Source organism: Bos grunniens, chromosome 13 (genome assembly GCF_055505025.1).
Source record: "Bos grunniens cultivar Pamir isolate PY7600 chromosome 13, Bosgru_T2T1.0, whole genome shotgun sequence".
NCBI classification, from domain to species: domain Eukaryota; kingdom Metazoa; phylum Chordata; class Mammalia; order Artiodactyla; family Bovidae; genus Bos; species Bos grunniens.
Genome location: NC_141177.1, coordinates 5,533,822 through 5,548,422, shown reverse-complemented (window position 1 = coordinate 5,548,422; position 14,601 = coordinate 5,533,822). Strand labels below are relative to the sequence as shown.

At 42.7% G+C, this 14,601-nt stretch overlaps 1 protein-coding gene across 17 annotated transcripts in view; it reads left to right on the top strand.

The window, feature by feature from the left end:
• Positions 1-14,601, top strand: part of SLC9A8 (solute carrier family 9 member A8) — a 74,513-nt gene that overhangs the window by 21,497 nt on the left and 38,415 nt on the right. For 15 of the 17 annotated variants that reach the window (XR_015138910.1, XR_015138909.1, XM_086331404.1 and 12 more), the window contains exons 4-6: positions 3,470-3,528; positions 8,332-8,415; positions 13,750-13,851. Coding sequence is in view for 11 of the 17 variants with exons in the window: in XM_086331404.1 (XP_086187530.1) it covers positions 3,470-3,528; positions 8,332-8,415; positions 13,750-13,851 (245 nt within the window). In the remaining 6 variants the exon portion in view is untranslated. The remainder of the gene's footprint in view (positions 1-3,469; positions 3,529-8,331; positions 8,416-13,749; positions 13,852-14,601) is intronic. The other 2 variants (XM_086331413.1, XM_086331412.1) reach the window with 1 other exon arrangement.

Here is a 14,601-nt window from a genome sequence, read left to right as displayed (position 1 = left end):
GAATAACATGACATTGTATATCAGCTCTGCTTCCATAAAATTAAAAAACATTTAAAGTAGAATTTACATACCATAAATTTTAAATTGTACAGTTCAGTGCTTTTAAGTATATCCACAGGCTTGTGCAACCTCACTACTATCTTCCTTAATTCCAGAATATTTTTATCCCCTCAAAAAGATACTCTCTGAGGCTTCCCTGGTGGCTCAGTGGTGAAGAATCTGCCTGCCAGTGCAGGAGACACGGGCTCAATCCCTGATCTGAAAAGATCCCATATGCCCCAGACCAGCTAAGCCCGTGCCCCACAGCTGTTGAGCCTGTGCTTTGGAGCTCAGGAGACACAACTGCTGAGCCCCTGCTCCACAGCAGGAGAAGCCACTGCTATGAGAGGCCCGTGCAGCGCTACTAGAGAAAAAGCCCACACAGCAGCGAAGACCGAACACAGCCAAAAATGAATGTATTTATTAAAAAAAAATACTCCCTACACATTAGCAGTCACTCCTCATTTTCCCCTTCCCTTGTCCCCTGGCAACCACTAACCTCCCTCCTATCTCTAGATTTGTCTATTCTAGACATTTCATATGAATTGGAACCATGGGACTTATAGTTATTAGAATCTGGCTTTTGCAGAGTGGGGAAAGGGTAATCATTTTATGAGATGTAAGTCACCATACAAGTTACTCATCTTAAATGTAACCTGTATTTAAATGTAACCTTTAAACCCTATAAAAGTTCAGGGATTTAGCATAATATATTCACAGAGTTGTGCAACCATTACAGCAATTTTAGAACATTTCTTCATCCCCAAAAGAAATCCCATACCCTTTAGCTGTCATCCCTGATACTGTCCAGGAAAACATTTCTGTCTCTGTAGATTTGCCTGTTCTGAATATTTCATATAAGTGGATCATGAAAGATGTCTTTTGTGTCTGGCTTCTTTTACTTCGCATGTTTTCAAGAATCATCCGCATTGCAGCATGTATGAGTGGTTTATTCCTCTGTATCGCCAGGTAACATTCCATTGTGTGGATATACCGCATCTTGTGTATCCACGCCATCAGTTGGTGGGCGTTAAGGTTGGTCCCCTCTTTGGGCTAAGAATGCCGTTATGAACATCCAAGTTTTCTGTTCTCTAGGGTGGAATTGCTGGGTCATGTGGGAACTTTCACTATTTGAGGAATTGCCAAACTTTTCTGTAGCAACTGTGCCATTTTTACATGCCCACCATCGATATATCAATGTTGCGTGTTCCAATTTCTCTACATCCTTGCCGACACTTGTTATTTTTCCATTTTTTAAACAATGATAGCCATCCTAGTCGGTGTGAACTGACGAATCACTGCGGTTTTCATTTGCGTCTCCCTGATGACTAACGATGTGAGGCGTCTTTCCTTGTGCTTGTTGGCCATTTGTGTACCTTCTTTGGAGAAGTGTGTGTTCAGCTTCTGGCATGTTTATGCTGTGCTGTAGAGCTGTTAAAAAGGAATGAGGCAGATCCGTGTGTAGTAACCCCTGATCCTAACACTTAGCAAAATAGCAAATAATAGAAAGATACAGTACATTTTATATAAATACTCACAGGTGTGCCTTGTGTGTACATATACACACACGCTGTAGAACTGTGTGGTTAATGTAAATATGTAAGAGGGTGGAGAAAGGGTCTGCTGGAATATTCCCCAGACTTATCAAGACGGTTGGTTACCTTGGAACCGGAGACAGAGAGCTAGACAGGGTGGGATTTCATCAAGAGACTTTTTTCTTATTTATAATGTTTTACAACGGATTCATAAACTATCTGGTTAATAAAAAAAATTGTATGAAAACTCCTTAAAATATACACACAATTTAAAAATATAAGAAGAAGGAAGCAACTGGGGAACTTTGAGAAAGACTAGAATAAGTGCTCACATGGCAAGTGAGCGTCTGATTGGAAGTGGAGATGATAGTTGCTCGATCGTGTCTGACTCTTTGTGACCCCATGGACTGTAGCCCGCCAGGCTCCTCTGTCCAGGATTCTCCAGGCAGGAACACTGGCGTGGGTTGCCGTTCCCTCCTCCAGGGGATCTTCCTGACCCAGGGACTGAACCCAGGTCTCCTACATCACAGGCAGATTCTTTCCTGTCTGAGCCACCAGGGAAGCCCATAGGAATGTATGATTACTGTCCTGAAAATATCATTGATCATTATTCCCTTTATAGCTCAAATCTATCAGATTTTATCTTAGTCCATTTGATCAAAAGTTTTATTGTTGTTTTATTAATATATAAACAATGTACAAATAGTACAGAGATATATAAAGTTAAAATGAACTTATTTCCTCTCTTCACCTCAAACCCCTCCTTTCCCTTATCAGTTAGCATTTGTGCAGCTTCTTCTCCTAATAAAATTCTATGTTCTCGTATTTTCTCCTCACCTCTACCCAATAAGGTATGTTTCTTCAGCTCTCTGTTGTTGATGGAGAAAAGCTTCTTCCTCTAGGGAAAAGAAAAGTCTTTTTTATTTATTTTTTGGCCACAAGGCACGTGGGATCTTAGTTCCCTGTCCAGGGATCCAGCTTGCACCCCCTGCCTTGGAAGCGCAGAGTCCTAGCCGCTGGACCGCCAGGGAAGTCTTCACGTGTCTGTGGCGGTGGTCTTCAGCCTTACTTTGTGTCCCCTGGACCAGAGATGGTGGTATGGCAGGTCCCGAGTTCTGCTCAGACGTCTTTATTTCATAAAAATTTCCCCTGCTGATTCTGATGTGCCCACGGGGTCAAGAATCATTTATCTAGCGAGGGACAGAGCAGTCATAAATTGTACCTGTGACGCTTCTTCGAGAATTGTTTTTGGTGGGTTCTTTATGAGAGAGCAGTGAGCCTGTCAGCTTTGTGGAGACGTGCCTGAATTTAGATGCTCTGTTTTATTCCAGGAATTTCACAGAACCTTTCCTTTAGGTTATTTTCAGCATCAGGACTTTATCTCTAACTAAATACTCTACGTGGCGCTGCCATCTGAGCCTGAGAACGTGATCTTTAATTCCTTTGTGAAATGGTAGGAATAAGCAGTAACAGGGCAAATTTAGCTTTCTGCCATTTTACATCGAAAATGAGCGGATAAAGCAAAATGAGCAGATAAATAAAAAATGAGCGGTGTTAAGTCTTCCATGCCAGGCAAACTACCCTTTGGTCTTGGTTTTTTTTTTTTTTGGTCTTGTTTTATAAAGCTTTTTTGCCCCTCTCCGCCCCCTCCTCCCCACCCCCAGATTTTTGTAGACTTTGTTATGGGAGGTTTGCCTGAGATGCAGGTGGGAAACTCATATGATTTGTAAAACTCCACACTAATTTCCATTCTTATGTTTTCAGACACAAAACTTGCAGAAATTCATAAAAGCCACTCAGAGACGTAATAGTAATCAGTTTCTTTAGAATAATAAACTCAAGAAATCTTTCTTATATCTTAAATTTTTTGTTAATCTGTACATTTTCTCTTCTAGGTATTCTCATGGGAGCAGTTATAAAAATTATAGAGTTTAAAAAACTGGCAAATTGGAAGGTAGGTTTACCCAACTGTTCTTTTTTTAACATAAGTACAAGTTTGATTGGTTCTTAGTTTTAGTGACAGTGAAGGTTATGTGGCCTTCTTATCATTACTTGACTGTCTATGAAGTTTATATTGTCCCGTTGATTTTAGTAGATTAGGGTTGATATCTTTACATCTGAGTTTTCTGAAAAAGCATAAATCTCAGTTTTGAGTTAAGAAGCATTCAGTGCCATGTTTTGTTATTTGTGTGCATTTTTACAGTCTTAGATTACCTTACTGTATGCTAGTCACTCAGTCATGTCTGACTCTTTGTGACCCCATGGACTGTAGCCCGAAAGGCTTCTCTCTCCATGGAATTCTCCGGGGAAGAACGCTGGAATGGGTGACTATTCCCTTCTCCTGAGGATCTTCCCAGCCAGGGGTTGAACCCAGGCCTCCTGCATGGCAGGTGGGTTCTTTACCGTCTGAGCCGCTAGCTGAGCCGCCGTCTGAACCTCCAGCGAAGCCCTTGCTGTATACAGCCCTCTAACCAGCGTTAAATGCTGAACAGTGTTTGTTTCTCCTGATTCTATTGTAACAGCTGCAGCTAATGAGACTTACCTATCCAGCACTTAGACCTTAGAGAATGCTTTACACGCCAGCTTCTGTCATCCTCATGACAGCCATGGAGTTAGATGGACCTCATATTATCTCCATTTTTACAGGTGAAGAAAGTGACCTCTGAGGGGTTGGGGCATGTCCAGCATCACAGAGCCAGAGAGCAGTTGACTTGGCACTTAGGTCCAGGCCTTCTGGTTCTGTGTGTTCCGTGTTTTCTCTGCCACACCACGCTGTCATCACTCTGTGGATGTTCATATCCCTCCGTTCCCTCAGGGGTCATTAGCGCGTGACCATCATCTGTGGGCCACGGACTGATTGAAACTTGAGTAGGAAGCTTAGCAAAACTGATTTTGCGAAGGGAAAGAAGGTCCATTTCAAAATATTAAAAGAATTGTATGATAAAAATACACATTTGAGCCCCCCCCTACTTTGAGCCAGCTCCTAGGCGTGAAGATTAATTTACTTGTGGAACTATTGAGTATAAAATTTGTAAAACGAGCCTCATAGTCTGAGGTAAAATGCAATTTGAAACTGTTATAATTAACACTCAGTATCTTATAATAATCTATAATGGAAAAGAATGTGAAAAATATATATATGCACATATATGTAAAACTGAGTCAGCTTACATCAGAATCAAACACAACGCTGTGCATCAACTGTACTCCAATGAAAAAGAGAAAGGCTACGTTTATAAAATGATAATAGTGCTCAGGACATACTGTATGTGTGAAATGAATCTTAGGATGTGGATTGAGCTTGGAATATTTCTAGAACTCCCCTCCGCCTGGGAAGGGACTGGGCAGGCCCCACTGGAGCGCGTTGTGTATAAAGCTCGGCCTTCCTGCAACTGGTTCACTTTAACCTCCTCACAGTGGCTCATTTTCGGGCAGGGAGCACAGACCGTACACCCTTTCTCTACTCTTACCCTGGATAGAGCCTGATGTGTAAGTACCACTCCCGACACATTTTGTTTGATTTAAAATCAGTTGATCAAAACTGGAATCAATTTAAAACCAGTTAAAAAATCATTAGTTTTCTTTTAAATATTATTAATCTATATAAAATTCTAGAAACTTCATGTAAAAATGTGAACTTCTGGCGTCTGGAAGAAGCAGATGCTCTCTCAGCCCCAGGCCCACACTCTCCCGGCTGAGTGCAGCTGCTCCCTAGGGACTGCGGGGTAGCCCAGGGAAGCCTGTGAGTGGGTGAGCCTGCTCTGAGCAGGACGAGGAAAAGAGTTATCTTTTAATTTTCTATGCTTCAGAGTTATTAAATATATTTTTCAGCAGGGGTTGGTTTTCAAGGTAAAGAATAGTAACGTATTTAATAGTATAGACAAGTGAACCACATTCAGGCAGCCAGTGCTTGACCTCAGAAAGGGGTGAGGTTTTTAGGCTAAGACAGTAGGGCAGGCTCTCTAGAGGAGCCGTGTTTGTGGAAAGCCGCAGGAGGAAGCAGGGCCTGTTTGGAAAGCTGGTGCTGTGGGGGGCGGTGGGAGGTGAGAAAGCAGTGACAGAGCCGTGTTTCCTTCCCACACTCTCCTGCTGGGCGGCCTTCTACCTTGGTTGTCATGTGCTGGGTGTATTTCTGTAAGTCAGCCTGCTTGTTTATGTACACGCATTTTTACAACAGTTTTTTAAAAGCTTTTATTGTGGTAAAATGAGAACATAAAATTTAGCATTTGAGCGATTTTTAAGTGTACAGTTCAGTGGCATTAAATACATTCACAGTGTTATTTAATCGTCACCACTGTTTATGCCCAGAACATTTTTCATCATCCCAGACAGAAACCCTACCCATTAAACAATTCCCCATTCCTCTTTACCTACTTTGTATTCCACTTTCTGTTTATCTGTGTTTTTTTTAACATTTTCTGTTTTTTCAGTGGCCCCATTCCACTTTCTGTGTTTATGAACTTAACTATTCTAGTACCTCAGATAAGTGGAATCATGCAATATTTGTCCTTTTGCATCTAGCTTATTTTCTTTACCATGATGTTTTTAAAGTTCATCCACACTGTAACCTGTAGCATCACTTCTTTCCTTTTTACGGCTGAATAATATTCCATGGTAGGCATATACCACACTTTGTTTATCCATTCATCTGTTGATGCGCCCCGGGGGTGTTTCCACCTTCTGACTGCTGTGAACACTGATGAACGTTCATTTTAAATAAGGAAACTTTATAATACTGTTTGAAGTGGGAAACCAAAATTGTTTTTATAAATTAAAAACAGAGTAGTGCATTTGCTTGCTGAAGCCTCTGAGGCCAAGCCTCTCCTCTTTGTCAAAAAGAGGGATCAGCACATTGGAGAGAGGCTTAACACGGTAGCCTCAGACTGATGCGTCTGACTTAATTGGGATTCAAAAAGAGTCAGAAAGGGCTGACTTTCTCAGTCTTTGGGGTGGGTGGTATTTGACACACATTGCTCAAGTACCACCTCAAACCACCTCAGACCACTTTAGGGGAGATGTTGCCCAAAGGAACCTGGGATCTTTCTGTAACACTGTTCCCCGTCAGGTGGCGTGTGTGTTTCCTATGGCTTCTGTAACAGATTACCACAGATTGAGTGGCTTGAAACAGCAGAGATTGTTCAGGCATAGTTCCAGAGGCCAGAAGTCTGGAGTCAAGGTGTTGGCAGGGCCACACTCCCTCAAGGGAGCGAATCTGGGCCCTCAGGAGAATCGTTCATTACCTCTTCTAGCTTCTGGTGGTCCCGGGTGTTTCTTGGCTGTGGCAGCATAACTCCTGTCTCTGCCTCAGTCTGTTTTCACGCGCCTTCATCTCTGTGTCTAAGTGTCATTTTCTGTCTCTTTTAAGGACACTCTCATTGGGTTCAGGGCCCACCTAATCCAGAAAGATCTCAACTGGATTCTGCCCTTAATTCCATCTGCAAAGACCCTATTTTCCAATCAGGTCATTTTCGGAGGTTCCAGGTGGACGTGAACTGGGGACCGAGGATGCTGTGAGCCCACTGCAGGCGGGCTCTCTTTTCTCCCAGGGGAAGTATAGTTTCTGAAACTCCAAGAGTCTCTGCTGTGTTCCTACCACACAGAGCCTGCCAGTAGGGTGCCCCACAGATCACAGAGGTCGGCCCATTTCTTTCACATGGCCCTAGTCTGAGTCATGAGCTTGTTACACAGGCTGTTATTTTAAGACTTAATAAGGCATTTTCAGAAGTCATCATTTGCTTCTATTTTGAGCCTTTTTCGAATGTCATGTTAAGTCTTTATGGTAACAGCCATACATTTGTAAGGGTACATTTATCATTCTTTTGACTAGGTATTTTGACAGGAAATCAGATTGTTGAGATTGTGGCTTGGGATTTTCTTTTGAAAAGGTCCTGATTTTGCAGTTTTAAGCGGGTGGTGTTACCGTCACCATTGGGTTTAAGAACCAGCATGCATTTTACCTCCAGTCCATCGCAGTGAGAGCTTCCTTCCTTCCTTCGTCCTTTCCTTTCTTCATCCCTTCCTTCCTTCTTTCCGTAGGTTTATAAGAAGAGAGCTGTATTAATGTAGAAGATGAAATTATTATTTCATCCCCCAAAGTTACAGTAACTTTGCCCCCGAAGATTTTCATATTCTAAAAATATATTTCATAATGGTACTTAATATTTGAATCTGAAAGCATGGCAAGGGGCTCACTTTATAGCCATGTCCCAAGTTGCAGGGGCGTCAGGTGAGAATTGTTTCATCACAATCAGATTTAGGAAAATGGCATAGTTGTCTGTGATAGGCAGAGAAAAGGCAGGGCTATTTTAAACATGAGTGGGGTTTACCCTCCCTCTAAGTGGATTGTTTTAGGGCTTACCATTACCTTTTCCCTGGAGGAATTCCAATTTGTGGACTTGTTTTTGAAAATGTTCTTTTTGAATCGAAATGTTTTCTATATTAAAATTAATTTACTTTCCTTAGTAGAATGAAGAGCCTACTGCTGTACATTTGGAAGCAGTTCATTCTGCTGTTTATTTTTCTGGTCACCTTTTAAAATCATTTGTTCTACATTTTTAAATATAGATTTTCTTCTGAAGTCTTTGTATGTTTGTTTGTTTGTTTTGTCACTGCTTTTGTTTGGTTTTATCATCAAGGTAGTGATTTAAACGTATGTTTCCACTGGGCCAAGTTCCAAGAGAAGAATGACTTTGGCTCTTCACTGATGGATTTATTTCTTAATCCCATGCCTCTGAAAATACCCATTTTATGTTTACAGGAGGAAGAAATGTTTCGTCCAAATATGTTTTTCCTCCTCTTGCTTCCACCTATTATATTTGAGTCAGGATATTCGTTGCACAAGGTAAGACTTGGGCGTGCATTAGTGCTTTTGGTCTGGGTGACTCCCTGTGTTTCCTTAAAAGCTTGGGTGTTAATTTAGTAGCGATAGCTCTGTGTGAACAGCCTAGGGTATGAGGTGGAATCTGGACCATCACACCTGACTGGTGAAGAGGAGCAAACACCATCCGTGGGCTGCTTTCATGATTTCAGGCAGTGTGGCTTACTAGTGTTTTCCTTAGAGGGGTTCTTTGCTTAGAGATGACTAAGGTGATTTTTTTAGAAATATGTATTTATTTGGCCACGCCAGCCCTTAGTTGCTGCACGCGGGATTGTCATTGTGGCACGTGGGTCTTTCGTGGTGGTGCACGGGCTTCTCTCTAGTTGACACTCAATAGTTACAGCACAAAGACTTAGTTACCCCGGGGTATGTGGGATCTTGGCTCCCCAAGCAGGGATCAAACCCACATCCCCTGCATTGGAAGGTGGATTTCTGTACACTGGACCACCAGAAGTGAAGTGAAGTCGCTCAGTCGTGTCCGACTCTTTGCAACCCCATGGACTGTAGCCTATCAGGTTCCACCATCCCTGGGATTTTCCAGGCAAGAATACTGGAGTGGGTTGCCATTTCCTTCTCCAAGACCACCAGAAAAGTCTCCCAAAGTAATTTTAATGGCACATGGACGTTATACTGACTCCTCTTGGAGGCAGAGTGACCCATGTTAAAAAGTCAGATTGTGTCCTGCGATGACAGGATGGGGGCCCCGGGCCTGCTGGTTCTCTCCCGCTCCTGTTTCTCCCTCTTTCCCTCCTTGGGCCCACCCACCCTTCAGACACCCGACTTAAGCCCCCGTCCCTGTACCTTCCCAGCCCGTCCCTGGCCCTGCTTCTCCTCTCCAGAGGAGAGCGCAGCCTTCCCCCCAGGCTTCCAGCTCCTTCTGGCCTGTTCCTTCCCGGACTCCCACAGTTTGCTCCGCCCATTCTTGGCTCCTGACCCTGCAGCGCAGCATCTGGCCCCGCCCGGTTCTCTGCTTTGCTCTGACATTTCTGGTCTCTGTCCTCCAGCTTCCAACGGGGCTCTTTCTGCCTGGGCAGGAGCTTATCACTTTGTGTACCATAGGCTTTTCTTTGTGAGTTCTTTTAAAATATTCGTGTATTTAAGTTTTGGAATAAGAAAGTGATTCAACTTAAAATACTAGTAGTACAACAGTTATTTTGTAAATGTGATTTTTAAAAAAATATGAGAGTTGGAAGGACTCAAGGTTTGGCCTGTCCTTGGAGAGGGGAAGAGCCTGGATTTTGGACCCAGAGACCCAGGTCTAGTCATGCGCTGCCCCCTATGGGTTCCTTTTGAGTAGTGCCTGCGTGCTAAGTCACTTCAGTCGTATCCGACTGGGACCCTGTGGACTGTAGCCCTCCAGGCTCCTCTATCCATGGGATTCTCCAGGCAAGAATACTGGAGTGGGTTGCCATCCTGGAGATCTCCTCTAGGAGATAATCCTGACCCAGAGATCAAACCCGTGGTTCCTGCGGCTCCTGCATTGCAGGTGGATTCTTTGCTGCCGAGCCACGGGGGATGCCCCCTTTTGAGTAGAGTAGAAATTTTAAAATAATGAACAAAAAGATCCCCAAAACCCTACCTCCTAGGTTGCTTTGAGATTTACATTAGATGAAAGAATGTAAGCAACTCACCACTCACCACAGTAATTGGTAGTGCTGCTTGTATTCTCTGTTATAACCTGACTAGTTGTTATTTGGCAAAGGAAATGGCAACCCAGTCCCGCATTCTTGCCTGGGAAATCCTATGGACAGAGGAGCCTGGCGAGCTTCAATCCAGGAAATCAAAAAGAATGAGGGCCTCTAAGCAATGTTACTATTAATAAGAATTTAATAGGGGATATGTTTATACATATAGCTGTTTCACTTTGTTCAGCAGAAACTAACACAACATTGTAAAGCAATTATACTCCAATTAAAAATAAATACAGATTAAATAATATTAATAACATAATAAACTTGAAAATTAAATTTGTCATGAGAGTTTTGGCAAAAACATACAAATTAAATCTTTAGTTTTCTTCCTGAATAGTAAAGCAAAATTAAGATGTTCAGTCCAGATTTTTTTAGTTACCATTTTACTGTGTATTAATCAAAAGGAAAAAGAAATTTAGTGTTTAAAAAAATCCTATATCTTTTAAAACTGACATCAGATAATTGTTAGAAAAACAAGCAAGAAGGATTTGAAGGTCAGTGTCTTTTACTCTTTAATTTTGTGGACAAATATTGAAAGAACTGAGAGCAGACTATGAAAATACTTCACAACAGTACTGAAGAAAGTGATGTGCGTATTATATTCTTTTTGGTGTGCTGCTCGGTGTGTGGGATTTTAGTTTCCCGACCAGGGATTGAACCTGAGCCCTCGGCAGTGAGAGCATGGAGTCCTAAGCATTGAACTGGAACTCCCGAAAATGATTGTTTGATTTAAAAACATAACACTGGTTATTATATTAGCACATGTAAAGTTTTTGTCTTTTAATTTTTTTGGAGAAGAGGGAAATAAACTTATTCAGAATTTGAGGAAAAGAGTTTCTTGAGAAAAAACTTCTTTGAAGATAACTTTCCAGCGGAAAATGTGACAGTTTATGTGAAAGGGACTAATGTGAGTTGAAAGTGTGAATTTAGAGACTTCTGTCCACTGCCTGCACTTGTCCCTAAAGAATAGAAAGTTGACTTTGTTTTATTTTAATATTGCTGTGTTTGCTGGTGTAAATTTGGGTTTGGACTAAAAATTTCCATACGATTATCATCAGCTGATATGCATTAGGTAGGCAGCTGTTTGGTTCTTTGAATTATTAGTATCATATAAAGAATAGAACATTAATTATGTCAGAAAGAAGCAGATGAATTTGCCTTATGTAGCAAAGGGAAGTTCTTATAGTGGGGTAAATTGAATTTTGGTAAATTTTCAATATCCAGATTAATATTAGCCAACTACATAAGTTATAGCAGAATTAGATCCCTGTAAACAGACAAAAGTGTTAGTCGCTCAGTCATGTCTGACTTTTTGGAACCGCATGGACAGTAACCCACCAGGCTCCTCTGTCCCCATGGACCATAGCATGCCAGGTTCCTCTGTCCATGGAATTCTCCAGGCAAGAATACTGGAGTGGGTACCCATTCCCTTCTCCAGAGGATCTTCCTGACCCAGGGATTGAACCTGGGTCTCCTGCCTTGCAGGTGGATTCTTTGCCATCTGAGCCACCAGGAAAGCACCAGGAAAAGACCTTGATGCTGGAAAAGATTGAGGACAAGAGGAGAAGGGGGGGTGACAGAGGATAAAATGGTTGGATAGCACCATCGACTCAATGGCCATGAATTTGAGCAAACTCTGGAAGATAGTGAAGGACAGGGAACCCGGAGTGCTGCGGTCCCTGGGGTCACAGAGTTAGACATGGCTTAGCAACTAAACACACACAAACAGACCAAGAGTTAGTGTAACCTGTTCTTAAAAAGACAAAACAGCTCTTTGCAAAGAAAAACTCATAGATGAAAGTCTTTTGTTTAGGAAAAGAACCCAATCATTGTGTTTGCCTTAAGTTATTTTAAAGTTCTTTGTATGCTAAAGATTGATATGCCAAAGTAATTGAATGTCAGATCGTGGGCAGCCAAGTCAAAATTGCAAAAAATTAAGCAAAGATACTTCCTGAAGGAGATAGGCTTAGTGGGCTCTACATGTGGAGTGAGGCAGTCTTTTGAAGTTAGATTTAAAGTATCCGATGGTTACGACTCGGTGCCTTCACTGCCAAGGGCCAGGCTCAGTCCCCCGCCAGAGAACTAAGATCCCACAAGCTGCATGATGCGGCCAGAAAAAAAGTATCAGTTCCTTTTGTCTGTGGCTTGACCATTTCTGACTAAAAAAAAAAATAGGATTCCTTGCCCAGGCCCACAGTCAAAGGCCATCAAGATTCCCTGGCCTTGTCCCTAAGTAGAGTCCACAGGATTCTAATAAACAGCTTGTTTTTCTTAACTTTAATGGATATGTGAAAGATGTTACTACTGCTTGGACTCAGATATTTTCTCTTAAATGCTGTAAAGTATAGATGGGAATATATTTGTCATATTTATTTCACTCTATTTCACTAATAGAGTGGAATAAAATTGCTTAAAAGACGTGGACAGCACAAAGGAGTTTCTGATAGTATAACCTATTATCTTGATATTCTTTATAGTAATGTACCTCTTCTTAATTAATTGAAAAAATTATCGTTATATAGATTTTGGACTTTGATCAGACAGAAACACAGTTAATTCCTTCAGTACCTGTTCACTGGGCATTATCCATCTGATAGGCATATGCCGGTGACTGTGTCGTACCAGAGCAGACATGGTCATTGCCCCCCCGAGCCTGCAGCCTAGTGGGAAGGACAGATAGCAGTCAGGTCATGACATAAGTAAGTGTCACATTTCAGCCGCGTCAAACGCTACCAAGAGAAGAGGCGGTGTGCATCAAGAACAGAGGCTGCGTCTGACTTGGCGGAGGGGTCAGAGGAGACTTCCCTCAGGGAAAGTGAGAATGATGAAAGGTCACTAAGCAGAGGGGAAGGAAGAGTGGTCCAAGCCCAGAGAGTATGACGATGTGTTTGAAGAACAAAAAGCTCCCAGTGAGGAGACTTCCCTGGTGGCCCGGGGGCTCAGCTCCCGAGCTCCCAGCGCAGGGGGCCCAGGTTCCGTCCCTTGTCAGAGAACTAGATCCCACATGCTGCAACTAAAGATCCTGCGTGCCACAACGGAGATCAAAGATCCTGTGTGCGGCAGCTAAGACCTGGCACAGCCAGATAAAAAAATTAGGGAAAAAAAGCTACCAGTGTGACTGGGAACCCAGAGAACACGGGAGGTTGGAGACTTTGAAGGAATCAAACCATCCAGGCTTTGGTTGCGTTTTATGTGTGTTTTCAGTGGAAACGGGGGTCAGAATGAAGGCAGCACTGTTAGGTTTATCTTTTGCAAAGATCATTCTGGAAGCCCTTGAAGAGCAGAGGGCAAGGCCAGGGATGGTTGAGACTTATTATTAACAGAAGCTGTGCAGTGGTCCATGGGAGAGATGCTGGCTGCTGGCAGGGGCAGTGGAGACAAGCAGAGAGACGTGAGTGACGAGGGGAAGGCAGAGGCCGCGGGACTGGCTCTGCACTGCAGGTGGGGGTGAGGGAGGGCGCCCAGGTTTCCAGCTTGCCCACCCTGCGGGGTGACGGTGCCCTTTACAGAGATTCAAGCATATAAGGAGGGCCAGTTGTGGGGCCATGACTTCACTGACCAGACCAGCCTTTCTAATCATTTCTCTCATCTCTGCTCTTTCAAACAGGGTAATTTCTTTCAAAATATTGGTTCCATCACCCTATTTGCTGTTTTTGGTACAGCAATTTCTGCTTTTGTAGTAGGTGGAGGAATTTACTTTCTGGGTCAGGTAAGGAAAATATCTTTGAAAAACCTTGAAAACCTTACATTCTTTGAGCTTGTGCAGGGAAGTGGGGTAGGGACACCTGATGGGGCCTGGGTTTCCAGTCGAGGTAAATGCTCTCCTGCCAAGAAATCCAGAGTCAAGCAGGCACAGTAAAGGCATGCTCAAGTTGTTTCTCAGCGTCCCCGAGAAGCTTTGCTGTCTGGAATTGAGTGAATCTTTTCCATAATCCCCCAAAGTATTTGATTATATTTGCAAACCAATATTGTCTTAAGTTGGAATACCTAAAAATAAAACAGAATATATACCATCAAGATCTTCAAATTATAACAATATTGATTATGTTATCAGACTGAAGCAAAGTTAAATTTCTGTTTCTTTAATAAAAATTTGCATTTTAAAAATCAAAAATGGTTGTGAATGTGTTCACTCCATTCCAAACTGTCCTGTAGAATTATTTTCCCTGGATTCTCCACCATTCCTAAAGCAGTTCCCAGTGTCATCAATTGAGTGCTTTGTATTTTGAGTTCAAATTAATTTGAATTAACCCTGACCTGCCTAGGAAGGCAGTGTCTGTGACTTTGCCTCACGCATGCCTATCGCACGTCCCCGTTCTTTTCCAGCCGGTCAGCCGTAGACCGTGTGTCGGCCCCAGTCATGCGAGTGCAGTCTGAGGCGCAGGCCTTGGGCTGACTGGCAGATTCCTTTATATGTGTGTAAGATGCGTTTGCTTCTTTTGATGGCTCTGTCTGATTT